The sequence below is a fragment of the Nymphaea colorata genome, chromosome 4, assembly GCF_008831285.2.
Source record: "Nymphaea colorata isolate Beijing-Zhang1983 chromosome 4, ASM883128v2, whole genome shotgun sequence".
NCBI classification, from domain to species: domain Eukaryota; kingdom Viridiplantae; phylum Streptophyta; class Magnoliopsida; order Nymphaeales; family Nymphaeaceae; genus Nymphaea; species Nymphaea colorata.
Window position 1 is genome coordinate 19,611,753 of NC_045141.1, and position 12,631 is coordinate 19,624,383.

The 12,631-nt window shown below is 45.2% G+C and overlaps 2 protein-coding genes across 2 annotated transcripts; one reads left to right on the forward strand and one right to left on the reverse strand.

Moving 5' to 3' along the window:
* The first annotated feature begins 2,445 nt into the window (after nucleotides 1-2,445).
* Nucleotides 2,446-6,433, forward strand: LOC116253088 (uncharacterized). The gene is made up of 2 exons (XM_031627848.2): nucleotides 2,446-2,891; nucleotides 4,524-6,433. The coding sequence occupies exons 1-2, from the start codon at nucleotides 2,784-2,786 to the stop codon at nucleotides 5,904-5,906; spliced, it is 1,491 nt and encodes a 496-aa protein (XP_031483708.1). The 5' UTR covers nucleotides 2,446-2,783; the 3' UTR covers nucleotides 5,907-6,433.
* Nucleotides 6,434-8,405: 1,972 nt separating this feature from the next.
* On the reverse strand, nucleotides 8,406-12,515 carry LOC116253560 (BAHD acyltransferase DCR). The gene is made up of 3 exons (XM_031628423.2): nucleotides 11,987-12,515; nucleotides 9,804-10,261; nucleotides 8,406-9,104 (listed from the first exon to the last, which is right to left on the reverse strand). Exons 1-3 carry the CDS (start codon nucleotides 12,419-12,421, stop codon nucleotides 8,654-8,656), a joined length of 1,344 nt encoding a protein of 447 aa, XP_031484283.1. The 5' UTR covers nucleotides 12,422-12,515; the 3' UTR covers nucleotides 8,406-8,653.
* Nucleotides 12,516-12,631: the final 116 nt, after the last annotated feature.

Here is a 12,631-nt window from a genome sequence, read left to right on the forward strand (position 1 = left end):
TCTCTCTCTTCCTTGTTTTTCTCTTGAGCAGGCCGTGCAGAAAGCCTCCTAGCACTCGGGAGAATGTGGGGAGCCCTCTGTTCCCGCCAGTCACTCGCCCGTGCGTAAGTTGACACATCCTTGGACCTTACAGGCAAGGGGGAAAGAGGTGGGGTGCTTTTAGCTCCTGGGCCATCCCAATATGGTTTATTTTCTCAGCTTAGTGACAGTCTCTCGCCCCGAAACTGGCGGAGACCTTTGTGTTCGGAAACCTTTCTATTTTTTTTCCGCAAGGAAATTTTCCACATAAGATAAAAGCACAACGAAGTTTTTCATATTGTTAAAGTTGACATTTTCTTATATTGTTTGGGACGCTTTGTTAGTGCTCCTGTGGAAGATGTGAGTTAATTAGGCAAATTAGACGCAAATAGCATTTCCCAAGTATAGAGAGAAACAGTTACACTTTGTTGCTCTAAACTTCACTCAGCCGATGCCCTCTTGCACGAGGAAGTGGGGGGCAGTTGGGGAGGGCGGTGACGTCGCTCGGTGATTGCTCCCCACCACCTGCTATCAGCGGCATCCGACAACGCCATCTTTTTCCTTATTAGTTAGAAAAAATTTTCATAAACTTCTTTTCTTTTTTTGGTAAATGAGCTTTTACAACCCTGTAAATAGAGGAAAAGTGAATCTATGGATTTGAATTCAGCTGTTTGGATCTGGATTAGCTTAGATCCAGCTCAGAATCCTTCCATTTGGATCCATACGTTTTAGATCAAACCCAGGGTCCAAACTAGAAACATAAACAAAAGATGATTCTCAAACACTATCCCTAGATTGTTTAGCCTCCATCATTCTCTCTCTCTCTCTCTCTCTATCTATCTATCTATGTATATATATATATATATATATACACTTTGTTTTTCTGGGACAGTGCTTGTAAGGAGGGAGTTGTTCATGTGCCATGGCATGGTGTGCTATGACATGGTGGGACAGTTGAATTGTCCAAATCTAAAAAATTGATCCAGTTCCGGTTAAGCACATGTTTTGAAAAAATAGAATTAATGGGATCTGAAGACCCGAAAGCGTAAAAGCAAATCTCATAACTAGACCACTCTTGAGTATAGAATAAGGTTACAAACGGATCGGATCTGGAAGATAAATAAGGATTTGGATCAGACTGGAGCGGATCATGTCCGACCCGTTGAGAGTTCCGATACCACAAGGTGCCAGAATCCCCCAGACAGTGTGCCCTGCTACTGGTGTCTTATTTACCAACCTTATCGATGTCACGCTTTTGATTTAAAAAGTATTTATATCTTTACTTAATCAGCCCACTGAAAGACAACTGGTATTATTCAATTGGTTTCACAAAATTTTTAGGCTGATTTCTTCTATTTCGTAAGCGAAATATTTCGAAATGCTTTGGATTTGGTAAGTTCTTTTCTTTTTTCGCCCACACGAGTGGCCAAAAAGATAAAGAATCGACTATTTTTTTTTTTTATTTTCGAGAAAAAAAAGAAGCGAAGGGGGACAAAAACTGTGTGAACGTGCGGTGGACTTGTGGGGCTCTCGGGACAGATGACGGTCAACCAACTTTTCTTTTCAGGGCTTTTTATCGCCACAGGTGGACATATTTGGGCTTTGACTGTTTGAAAGAACCGGTTTTTCCTGATCGAACCGGGTTTGGTGAGTGGGTTGGAGTTAAAAAACGATTCGGTTGTGAGGACACAGAGGCCTCATTTAGATCCACACCGGAACTTTTAGGTTCCGATTCACAGCCGGGCTCCAGGACGTCTCGGAGTCAATGCCAGGGCCAAGCCTCTTTCGGTAATTCCGAGCTAAAAGCAGCATTGCATTGCCTTTTGAGCGTAGGACTCACGTCAGGACATGAGGCGCACGTGCTAAGCGGGAAAGTGGTGTCATCACACGCGTGCAAATTTCCCACAGCGTTACGTTGGTCCCACGTGGACGGATCCCTGCACCAAAGGGCGACGTGCGTCTCACGAAAGTCCCCAACACACCAAGAAGAAGACCATTCTACCCTTCATTTTCTGGAGTCATTTTTTTTCATCTAAACTTAAAAGAGCTTTTTGGCCGCCTTGACCCAGCTGTGCGCGCTCAAGTCTCAACCCAAGCCAAGCTGAAACGAGTCAGGGTCCGAGCCAGAGCTGGACCGCGTCACATTCCTTTGCTGCGTCCACGGGTTTCGAGTTAGCAACTTCGCTCGTGGCAACCGCTGGCCGGTCCCATTAGGCCACACTCAGGGTTAGAGCGAGCTAATTACTGAGCTTTATTAATAAGAAGTGGAACGGAAACCAGCTAAGCTGAGAAGGACAACAAGGTAATTTGGGAGGTGCGGTGAGCGACACTTACTTAACCAGGCTATCGTGTTAACGTGGCTAACCGCGGTTAAGGCGGGAAGGTATTAAAGGGCTGGGAAAAATTTTGGCGTGGTTTGACCTCGAGGACGTCTCGTATAAACAGCGGAGGCTTTTTCCACGTTTCGTCTTCGCTTTAGCTTCTCTTCTTTATCTGCAACTTCTTTCTTCCCTGTCGAAAGTTTTTGTTTACTTTCCTCTCGAAACCCTAGAAAGCTTCCAGCCGATCGCCTTTGCTTCGACGTTGTCGGGAGGCGGACCTGCGGGATTCTTTGCCGGCGCTTTTCCCGGGAGGATTTCGGGTTTCCGAACGGCCTTCTCTGGCGGACTCGTGGTCTCGGTCTCGGTCTCGGTCTCCTGGCGGGGCGATCTCCCTCCGAGGACGGGGTTTTTCGCGGGGAACTGGGAGGGGTTTGGTGGGGAGAGATGAGAGGAGTGCTGCCGAACAATGGGAACAACAGCGTTGAGACGATCAACGCTGCCGCTCGCGCGATCGTGTCCGCGGAGCGGCGAGTTCAGCAGCCCACGGTTCAGGTGAATTCTTCAATCCTTTTTAGGTTTTTCTTCAGAAATGAGAGATTTAGGAGATTTTGTTCTTCTTCCAATTGAATGGGAGTTTGGGTTTGAGGTGTGGAGGGTGTGTATTGCCTCCGCTGATTTGTTCGATTTTTCTGCTTGTTTTAGTGTTTCCGGATCTGGTTTTGGGCATCTAATTTGGTACTTTTCCTGTGGAGTTGAGGATATCGATGTGTGATCTTGAGAATTTATTGAAGAATAACTGAATCTGAGTTCTCCGTGCACATTACTTTGTTTGGCCATCTGTTTTCGGTGTTAAGACGCCTTTTTTAACTCATTTTGTTAATTGGTTTGTTGGTTGGATATGCTTGCTGTTCAACAAATGGTCATTCCTTGCTTTTGTTTTATTTGATTTCTTTTAGCCTGTGTCGCCTCTTCGTCTCTAGAAGGGTGGCTAATCATAAAGGATGATCAGGAGTCCTTGAGGCCCTGAGGGTATTGGTAGTAAGCAAGGTTGATCCAATGGATATGCTGAAGCCACTTTAATTATGTAGTCCTTTAGTTAAATTATTCCTTCATGCAGTGGCTCCTTATCGTGTCTCCTCGGCTGATTTGTTCAATTCATCATTGGTTAAGTCACCATGTCTTGTGGCTTCGGAACATTTTTTAGACAGCCTGGCTCTTTTCAGTTGCAACCGAGCACCTGAAAGGCTGAACCTGCTAACATACGTCTTGCTGTCAATTTGGCTCTCTTTATCTCTTACTCAGTTCCTTTATCTGCTTGATTTTTTCTAAGAGTGGACCAAATCCAGCTATGAATCATGCTTTCTAGTTGTCAAGTCTTGCGAAAAAAATATGAAAAAATGCAAATACTAAGGGAGATGGAGAATGTTGTAACAGAATAATACTGCTCAAATTAATGAACGTGCAACCTATGAAGTTAAAAATGAACAACGGATGGGTGTTCATTGATCCATGTGTGATCTAAGCATGAGCACCATGCACATCTTAGGTGTTTTTTTTTTAAGAATTCCAAGTTGTTGGAATCTCAAGAAAGGTTAGATAAAAATTTGAAGTTGTTTATCTGTTTGATCACAGTTTCTGGATTTTGTTAAGATGTTAAGATGGGTGTAGAATGTAGGATGCGATGTGTAATCACAGTTTCACTTTCTCTCTGTTGCATGGCAAATTTTGAATTTACTACCAATTCCATGCTCTCAAGTTCAAGATGGAATGTGAGTACAATTTGTCCTATGTGGGCATCGAAAAATGGGGATTTAAGAAAAGCAAATAAGCCTGAGTCCGATAGCCGGTAGGAATGAATGGGAGGCCCCAGTAAGTGTTTGTCTCCTTTAACTTGAAAAAGAATTGGCTCTAGTCTTTTAAAACATTTATAAGGAAGCGCTATGATGCAGTTTGATTGATATTTATTACTGAGCTTCTCATAACAGTGACCTTGTAGTGTAAGAGTTCCTGATTTGTTTGTGGTCTGTTTCAACTCTTTTATGTTAGCTATGTCTGCTAGTTCATTAGTCCAATTTCCATAGAATATCTTCTGGCCTGAGGCCGGTTTCATAGAGAAGTCAATAATCAACAATCAGCAATTTTATTTTCCTGACATGGTATTCTTGTTGTGCTCTAATCTGACAGAAGAGGAGATGGGTTGGTTGTTTGAGCGTGTACTGGTGTTTTGGATCCCATAGGCATGGCAGTCGCATTGGTCATGCAGTGATCCTTCCAGATGCATCATCTGAAAATAGTGCCTCTACTGGTAATGCCGTTCCTGCTGGTGATGGTCAGGGCCATGTCCCAATGCCACCACTTCCTTTTATTGCTCCTCCATCTTCGCCTGCATCATTCCTTCAATCTGAACCTCCAACTGCTGCACAGTCACCTGGTGGTCTTCTTTCCCTTTGTTCACTTTCCTCCAACGTTTACTCTCCAGTTGGGCACTCCATTTTTGCAATTGGCCCCTATGCACATGAGACACAGTTAGTTTCTCCCCCAGTTTTCTCTACCTTCACCACCGAGCCTTCCACAGCTCCCTTTACACCACCTCCAGAATCTGTCCATGTGACCACCCCCTCATCACCAGAGGTGCCCTTTGCTAAGCTAGTGTCTTCTGCATTGGATGCTAAGCGCAAAAATGACAAGGCTTCAACCTTTCCTTTATCTTTTGCACCTCTTCAATATTCCGAGTTTCAGGCTTACCAGCTGTATCCAGGGAGCCCAATCGGGCATCTCATATCCCCTAGCTCTGCAATTTCTGGTTCTGGTACATCTTCTCCATTTCCCGACATTGAGTTTTCTTCCAACTCCTTTCCTGTCTCTGCTTCAGCTGTCCTGTCTCAGGTCTATGACCCGCCAAAGTTGTGCAGTGCTAACGCACATACCAACACAGAGAAGTCTGCTGGGCGGGAGCATCCAAATTCCAGCTTCTCTGAGCTCCGTGCACATATATTGCTCAATGCCAAGGCGAATGATTGCAGTCAAGATGGTGCTGTGTTTGTGAAAAGAATACCCCAACTGGTCGCCACTGGCGATGTGGCAGGTGGCTTTGTAGATGAGCAACTGGTTGACCATAGGGTTTCCTTTGCATTGTGCACACCGGAAGTGAGCTGCAAGGCGGCAGATCGTGGAGATGGGGAAGGATGTATGCCTGAATCCCCAGTGCTTATGGCTGTAAGCAGGAGGCTTTCCAGTGAATCCAATGCCTCAAAGTTGGATTTGTGGTTGGAGAAGCCAAGAGGAAGATTGGAGGATCATTGTTCTGCTGCTGAAAATTCAGGCACGGTGTCCGCTGGTGTTGTTACCAGTGACAGGGCTGCGGATGATGCATCAGATGGTTCGCCACATCTGGTTGAATCTGTGGATCTGTCGGTTTCTAAGGAGTTCAAGTTTGACAATGCAGATGGAGCGATAGGGCCGGCCACGATCACCAGCTCCGAGTGGTGGGCGAATGAGAAACTGGGTGCAAAGGCAGGATCCAAAAACTGGGCATTCTTCCCCATGATGCAGCCGGGCTTCAGCTAATGGATGGAGAAAGAGAGAACAAAGTGCAGCTGGTTTTCTGCTGTTCGACTGGAAATCAGCTCCCACTTTTTGGCCCTGACATGTTGTTCAAGTGAACAGTTGAAAGATGTGAAAGATTCCACCAAGACTCCGAAAACAGGATTCTGGCCATGGAAGGAAAACACGGCTCGCGGGACTCTTGGTGGAGGAAGCTGCTTATTAGACGACGACCGGCAAACTGAATCAGGAAATAAGCTGCTTTGTTGTATAAACTGGCAACTATTTCTCTCTTCTACAAGACAGAAATACTGATAAAAAGCTGGCTAAAATGAGTAGATATGGGGATTAGGTTGAGGGCTGTTACCTCTGAGCATACAGGAAGAGTAAAACAGGGGATCTTTGGGGGTTTTATTTTTGTTTGGTAACATGTTTAGGGTTTCAGTACATGCTCTTTCTTTTCTCTGATAGCTATTTGTGTATACCTGAACACGGTGGGAGGATTGATCATGTTTACTTGTCTTGTTTTCAAAAAAAAAAAAAAAAAAAAATCATAGTATGAGAACTGAGCTTCGTCGTTCTGCTTTTGCGTTGGGGAATGAATTCTTTTCCCAATACGTTGAATGGGAGAATTGAGGGAGCCGTAATGGTGGGCACAGCGGGCGGGCCAACCGTCTCTAGGTTGTTGGGGGACTTACCTCTATCAATCCCCAGTTTTTGGCAGATCTCCTGCCTATAGTCTGAACTGATATATTATTCTTTGCTTCTGAAAGGGTGTTGCTTTGGGAATATTCTTTGAGAGCGGCACGTGTGTCTGAACCAGGTCTTGTGTGCGGGACGGGGTGTCCGGGACAAGATGGTGGTAGGAGTACCAGGCCTGCTGCTAGGTGGTCCACCGTCATATGACAAACCTTGTTCCGGACGGCATTCGAATGCTTGAGTACAACTTGGAACAACTCGTGAGTCATTCATGCCGGCCCATTCTGTTGGCACGCAATCGCATGGTACACCCTTTCTGATATGGGTAATGGGCGTCTTATTTGACTGTAACAAAATGGACAGATGAGGATCCGATGTCGACAAATCTTGCTAAGACTTGCAAATTGCAATGTCCTGGACAGGGACATAAATGGCATGGGACAAAAATCTCGCCAAAGCAACTGTCGCTGGAACAGAATTCTCTGCTTCTTTAACTTATGGCATGTGTTCGTTTCGCGACAAAATCTTCTCGTGCTCTCTGTCCCTTCAAGTTCCTGTACTAAAGTCTACATATTCAATCTTTAGGATCCGGGAAAACAAGATCTGCATGATATTAACAGAGTATGCAAAATATGTGTTCATTTCGTAGACAAAAAGAAGGATTCTTAAGAATCGATCCTCTCTTCCTAATTAGGAAGAATTGTAATAGAAGATTGTTGTTTGATTCGGCTTTTCACAGATCAAATTACCCGATGGCTCAGGTGTGAGGGGTCATAGTGAGGATGGTGTGGGTTGTCTTGGGGTTGAGGCTTTATGCTAAGCATGAAAAGGCAGGCTGTTTGGTTGCAGAAATACTTTGTGAATATTTCATAAAACTATTCATAAAATGAATTTGATTTATGGAGCACTAAAATAAATGTTCCATTAATATGAATCTCCATGTTAGATTCAATGGAACGAGTTCACAAAGCATTATGACAAACGACCCCCAAGTGTACCAAATTAGACATCCACCCATGCCTGTCCTTAAACCTTCGTTCGAATAAATCATCGGATTCCACTCTGATGTTCCCTTCGTTTCATTTTCCAAGTTCAATAGAAAATCGTGGACTATCGTCGGGTTGGGGAATGAACCATCGAGTTCAGCTACAGGTGGAAGTGCAGTTCAAGCTGATGACGTCTTCAATGTTTGCGCTCGAGGAATTTCAAGTTCGGGAAAATTCGTTTCGAGTCTCATGAAACGGTCAGATGCAAACGGGATAAATTGGAAGGGACGACTGCAGCATGTTAAGATGGGTACCTTTTCACTGCAATGCTGGACAAGCTAGAAAATGAAACGTATTACTACCTGGTGAAGTTGACAGAGAGAGATTCTGGACACTGATTTACGTTCAGAATCTTCAGATTCGGATGGACTACACAAACTGTAACTGCATTGTTTGATTTGCTCATCCGTTTTTGTTCTTCTGCGAACTCAGACGAATTTTCAAGCAAAGCCTAATTAGATCAGCAGATGATCCCATGGATGTGGAGTACGTTCCTGATCCTGCTCTTACATGCTCGAGAAGATGCATTTACGCTGCAATCATCCACTGATCTTCCTTGGTTTCAAACCACCCACCGTCCTTATTCTAGATGACATGCAAGTTCTGGAGAAAGTTTTGGTTAATGCGTTCTGCTTCGCTTGCCTGAAAATGTTTTGTTCCTTCAAATTTGAACCGTTCACAAGACTGACCTTGTCACTCCGCGACCAACTTTCTTAAATGCAAGAAACACATTTCACTTGCCACCAATCCCACATGGTTCTTAAAATGCGCAAGAACATGAAGTTCAAGGAGCCTTCACTCGAGTCATACTTACAATAGCTTAAATGATTAAATGCATACATGTTTAAAGTTGCTTGCCACAAACATTGGGAAGCAAGCACATACAAGCACATTAAGAAAAGAAGGAAACCAAATAAGGCAATGAAAGCGGGAGCAACACTATCCTAATGCCATAGTGAAAGGAAGAACAATGAACCCCAAATACTTTTCTCTCTGTCATCAGCTTGCTACCAACAATTAAAAGCCTCAAACAGCACAACCCGTAAGGAACTGTTCATCAGCCTCCAACTTCTTCATCGTCTCAGCCTCCAGGGTGATCTCTGCATCCACACTCCTCCCCCCTTCCTTCCCTGCATACAAGTACATCATGCCATCAAACTTGTTGTTGGACCCGCTCCTGACGGAATCCGGCGAGCCCCAGCCGAAGTCCACCTCGTAGACCTTGAACCTCGGCGAGCTGCCGACGGCCACACAGTTGATCCCGGCATCCTTGTAGTTGTAGAGCTTTGGCGCCTTCTCCCACTCCGTCGACTTTGCGTCAATGGCTGCCGCATTATGGGAATTGATCAGCTGGTGGAGCAGGCCAGCGCCATACTCGGCCGGCTGGGCTAGCAGCATGCCGCTGGCAGTAACCGTGTAGATGCCTTGAATTAGATTTCCGAAGTAGTTGTCTGACATTGGTGGCTCCAACCTCTTCCTGCAAAATTGAACAGATTTAAGTTGCATGTGTAAATTGAACACATTAATCAATGAAAGCCGACTGCAGGAACTTGGATCTATCTGAATTGAATGATGAACTCAGAATAGACTCCAGACAGGATGAAGGCTCTTAGTTTATTTTAAAAATTGATGAAATGAATTATAATTTGCAGAAGAACTATATCCTAACATGAAATTTCTCCAAACAAGAAATCTTTGTTAACCACAAGATGATCATTGTTTTCAAACATGACTTTGAAGGAATATGGTCCTTTTAGCTTCTTTACATACATAGGTTTCACTAAAATTGATTCATGAGTTACTGAAACTAAAGTTGGTAGGCAAGCTAGCTTCTTGCGTGACAAAGTGAAAGCAATTAACGTGTTTCAGATACATGCATCTTAGCTTCTCAACCATGAACCTGAATTTCAATCCATTTTTTTCCCAAGAAAACAGCACAAGCAACACGATGAGTACCATTTAAAGTGACAGAAAAATGGCAAAGTAAAAATATTACAGCAGCACTAAATTAACTTAATTTTCTCATGGCTATGCTATGTCTGAAATTTACCATGGTAACTTCAATTCGTTAGTTTGCTGATCCAATCATGAGGCAGGGAACTTATTAAATCTAACTAAATGGACCTTAACCTTCTGGACATCTGATCAAAACCTGCTGCATCTTTGAAATCCCTACCTGCAGTCAACGAAGAGGGTGAACACTGTGTATGATTCCGGTGGCAGCTCACGGGCACGGATCACAGAACGCCAGACGTGCACGCCGAGTGCCTGGAAGGATGAGAATGGCTTCTGGTCCGGTTCAAGGTGCGCATTGACCTGAGCCTTGATCTTGTCAAGCACCTCCTCAGAGAAATGGAAGATCTTCTCTCTCATGGGCTTGGAGGGTGGCTTGACCTCACCATTCTGGTGGGCAGGCCCATCGCCATTGGCAATATGGGCAGTGAGTGGGGGAAGGTCGAGCTTCAAGCGTGTGTTGCGGGCCTTGGTGCGGTCGTGGAAGGGGAGGAGGGAGATGGTGGTCAAGCCCCGGGCTAGCTCCGCCCACGAGCTCATGAAGTGCCATGTTGAGTTCCCGTCCAGTATGACATGGTTGAATGAGCACCCCAGCGCCATCCCATCCTTCAGCTTGGTTACCTACACACAGACAAACGAAAGTGAGCTAACAAAGTTTGGAGATAGCGAAGCCAATCCAATGCTTAAGATCTGATAGGCTTTTTCAAGGAACTAGACAAAAGATTATCAAGCAGAGAGGTTCTATAATAAGAGGTCCATACATCTCAGATCCAAATAGCTTAAAAGACAGAAGAAAGCTCCCTTGCATCTCTGACACGAGGGATTAAAACTGATCTTAGAAGCTCCGGCGTCAAGAATCGAAATCATTGAGGTTGAGGATGGTTCTGAGATCTGGATTCAGCATGGGAGCTGATTGGGATCCTAAGCAAACCCATTTCTCTGCAGTTAAAGCCTGGAGCTGGATCCGGCTGAAATATATCACCACCGCCACCACGCTGGTGGCAATCAATTGCACCCAGCTCACCTTTAGATGACGGCAATCAATGGCAGCCATTAAAAGCGGGCCCAATTCTGCGACAATGGTTGCCGTGGACGGTGGCTATTCATGACCAAAAAAACACCGGCAAGTTACAAAGAGGCGGCGGCAGCACACCACTCACCTGAGGTGAACAGACGACGACTGTATGAAGTGGTCTGTTGTGTTTAAATTAGCCATATAGAGTGTCCACACCACCCATGCCAATGTTTTATAACGCATCCAATCAATCAATTGTAATAATATCATAGATCAATGACCCTCGATTAAATTTTTTTAACTATGCCACTGCCCAGAAGCCGGAGCCTCCTTTTAATTCCTTTTGTCGGAATTTAGAGCATGTTTCGTGATTTGGGTGGCTGCGGCACTCGCTATCATTCTATAAGAATCAAAATCGCTATCGTTCCATAAGAATCGAACTGTGTAGGTTGCTCCACCAACTATGCTATACACATGGCTTGCTTGTATTCCAAAACTATATAAATAAATGACAAGTGCATGTGCAGGCTCCCTAATCTTTCACTCCCAGGTGAAGAGACCTTGAACATATGGGCTTGGGTTCTGGATCAAAATTTTCAACCAAGTCCAGATCCAATTTAGCTTCATATCAGCTCTCGCAGACCCGACTTCCGGTCGGCTAGGATGGAAATTCTTTTACTTGTTTTAAATTTATTAATTGCTAAATAATTTGAAGTGGGCATTTTAGGTATTTTAAATTGTTGGAACTAATTTTTGTTCCTTTTTCCGTTGTCGTCAGGCAATAAATGAAGTGACAGAGGGTTTGGTGAACGGTGATAAGCAGATAACAATTAATAAGGCATTTTTTTTGCATTATGGGCATTAGACCACATTCGCCAAGAAAAATGACTGAACTGCCCTCGGAGGTCTGCCGTTGAACCACCTTTTTGGGCAAAAAAAAAACATTTCAATTTTTTTTCAGCAAGAAAAAACCAAAAAAAAAGAAATACTCGGCAAACCTACATTATTTTATATGAATAATTCAGAGTACGAAATCACATTCAACCGCAAAAAGAAGAAAACAATTTGCGATTGTGGATTTTACGTCGCTGCATGAGTTGAAAAACTTTCAGAGTTCGCAATTTCAGTTTCTTCATGGTAGTTTTCCGGTTTAAATGAAAAAGGCTGGACCGCCAATGATATTTTTGCGTTCCGGAACACAATGAACGCGTGTCGCGAAGGCAGACAGAGCAGAATTCATTACTGCGGTGTCTCTACGTACCGCAAATGACGGGAACACCCTCACTGTAAGAAGGGAGGACATTCGGGGGTAGAGGAATGGCGGGACTTGCCTGAACAGCGAGCAGCGGGAGTTCGCGCCCCTCGTGGTTCTGAACTCCGGCGTACGGCACGATGTCCTGGAGCAGCGGCGAGGCGTCGGAGGCGGCGAGTTCGGAGAGGTGGACGTCCTCGGCGGCGGAGACGACGAACTCGGCCCCCCGGTCGTTGCAGTCCACCTGGAGGACGCCCTCCTCGTCCTGGACGAGCTTGCCGGCCAGCGGGTAGAAGTAGCCGAGGACCTCCGCGAGGCTCTTCTCCAGGGACTCCACCGCCTTCTCGAACTCTCCTTCCTCGGCGCCCACCTTGTAGAGGAGCACCTTCTGGTTGTAGTAGAAGGTGACGTAAGGGAGGTCGAAGGTGAGCAGCGGGCACGTCTCCTTCGCGGCCTTAACCGCCGGAACAACCATGCTCTTCCTCCGTCTCGTGATCGCCGGACAAGGAGCCATGGCTGCTTCTGCCTTCGTCGTTTGAAGAGGGCAGCAGAGGAATCTTGGGTAGCACGGGAAGAGAGGGATGGAGGAGTCGGAACGAAGAACGTAATGGTGGCGGTGCTGTACTTATAGAGGGCCTCAGACGTTGGTTGGGAGCATTTAATTCGTTCATCCCTCCATCGGTGATGGCGTTTGGCCTTTATTATTTTCAATTCTTCCAGCCTT

Coding starts and splice junctions, on each gene's coding strand:
- LOC116253088 (XM_031627848.2), top strand. CDS start 2,784: ATGAGAGGAGTGCTGCCGAACAATGGGAACAACAGCGTTGAGACGATC. Junction 2,892..4,523: donor TTCAGCAGCCCACGGTTCAG/GTGAATTCTTCA, acceptor CTAATCTGACAG/AAGAGGAGATGGGTTGGTTG.
- LOC116253560 (XM_031628423.2), bottom strand. CDS start 12,421: ATGGCTCCTTGTCCGGCGATCACGAGACGGAGGAAGAGCATGGTTGTT. Junction 10,262..11,986: donor TCCCGCTGCTCGCTGTTCAG/GCAAGTCCCGCC, acceptor GTCTGTGTGTAG/GTAACCAAGCTGAAGGATGG. Junction 9,105..9,803: donor ACCCTCTTCGTTGACTGCAG/GTAGGGATTTCA, acceptor TCAATTTTGCAG/GAAGAGGTTGGAGCCACCAA.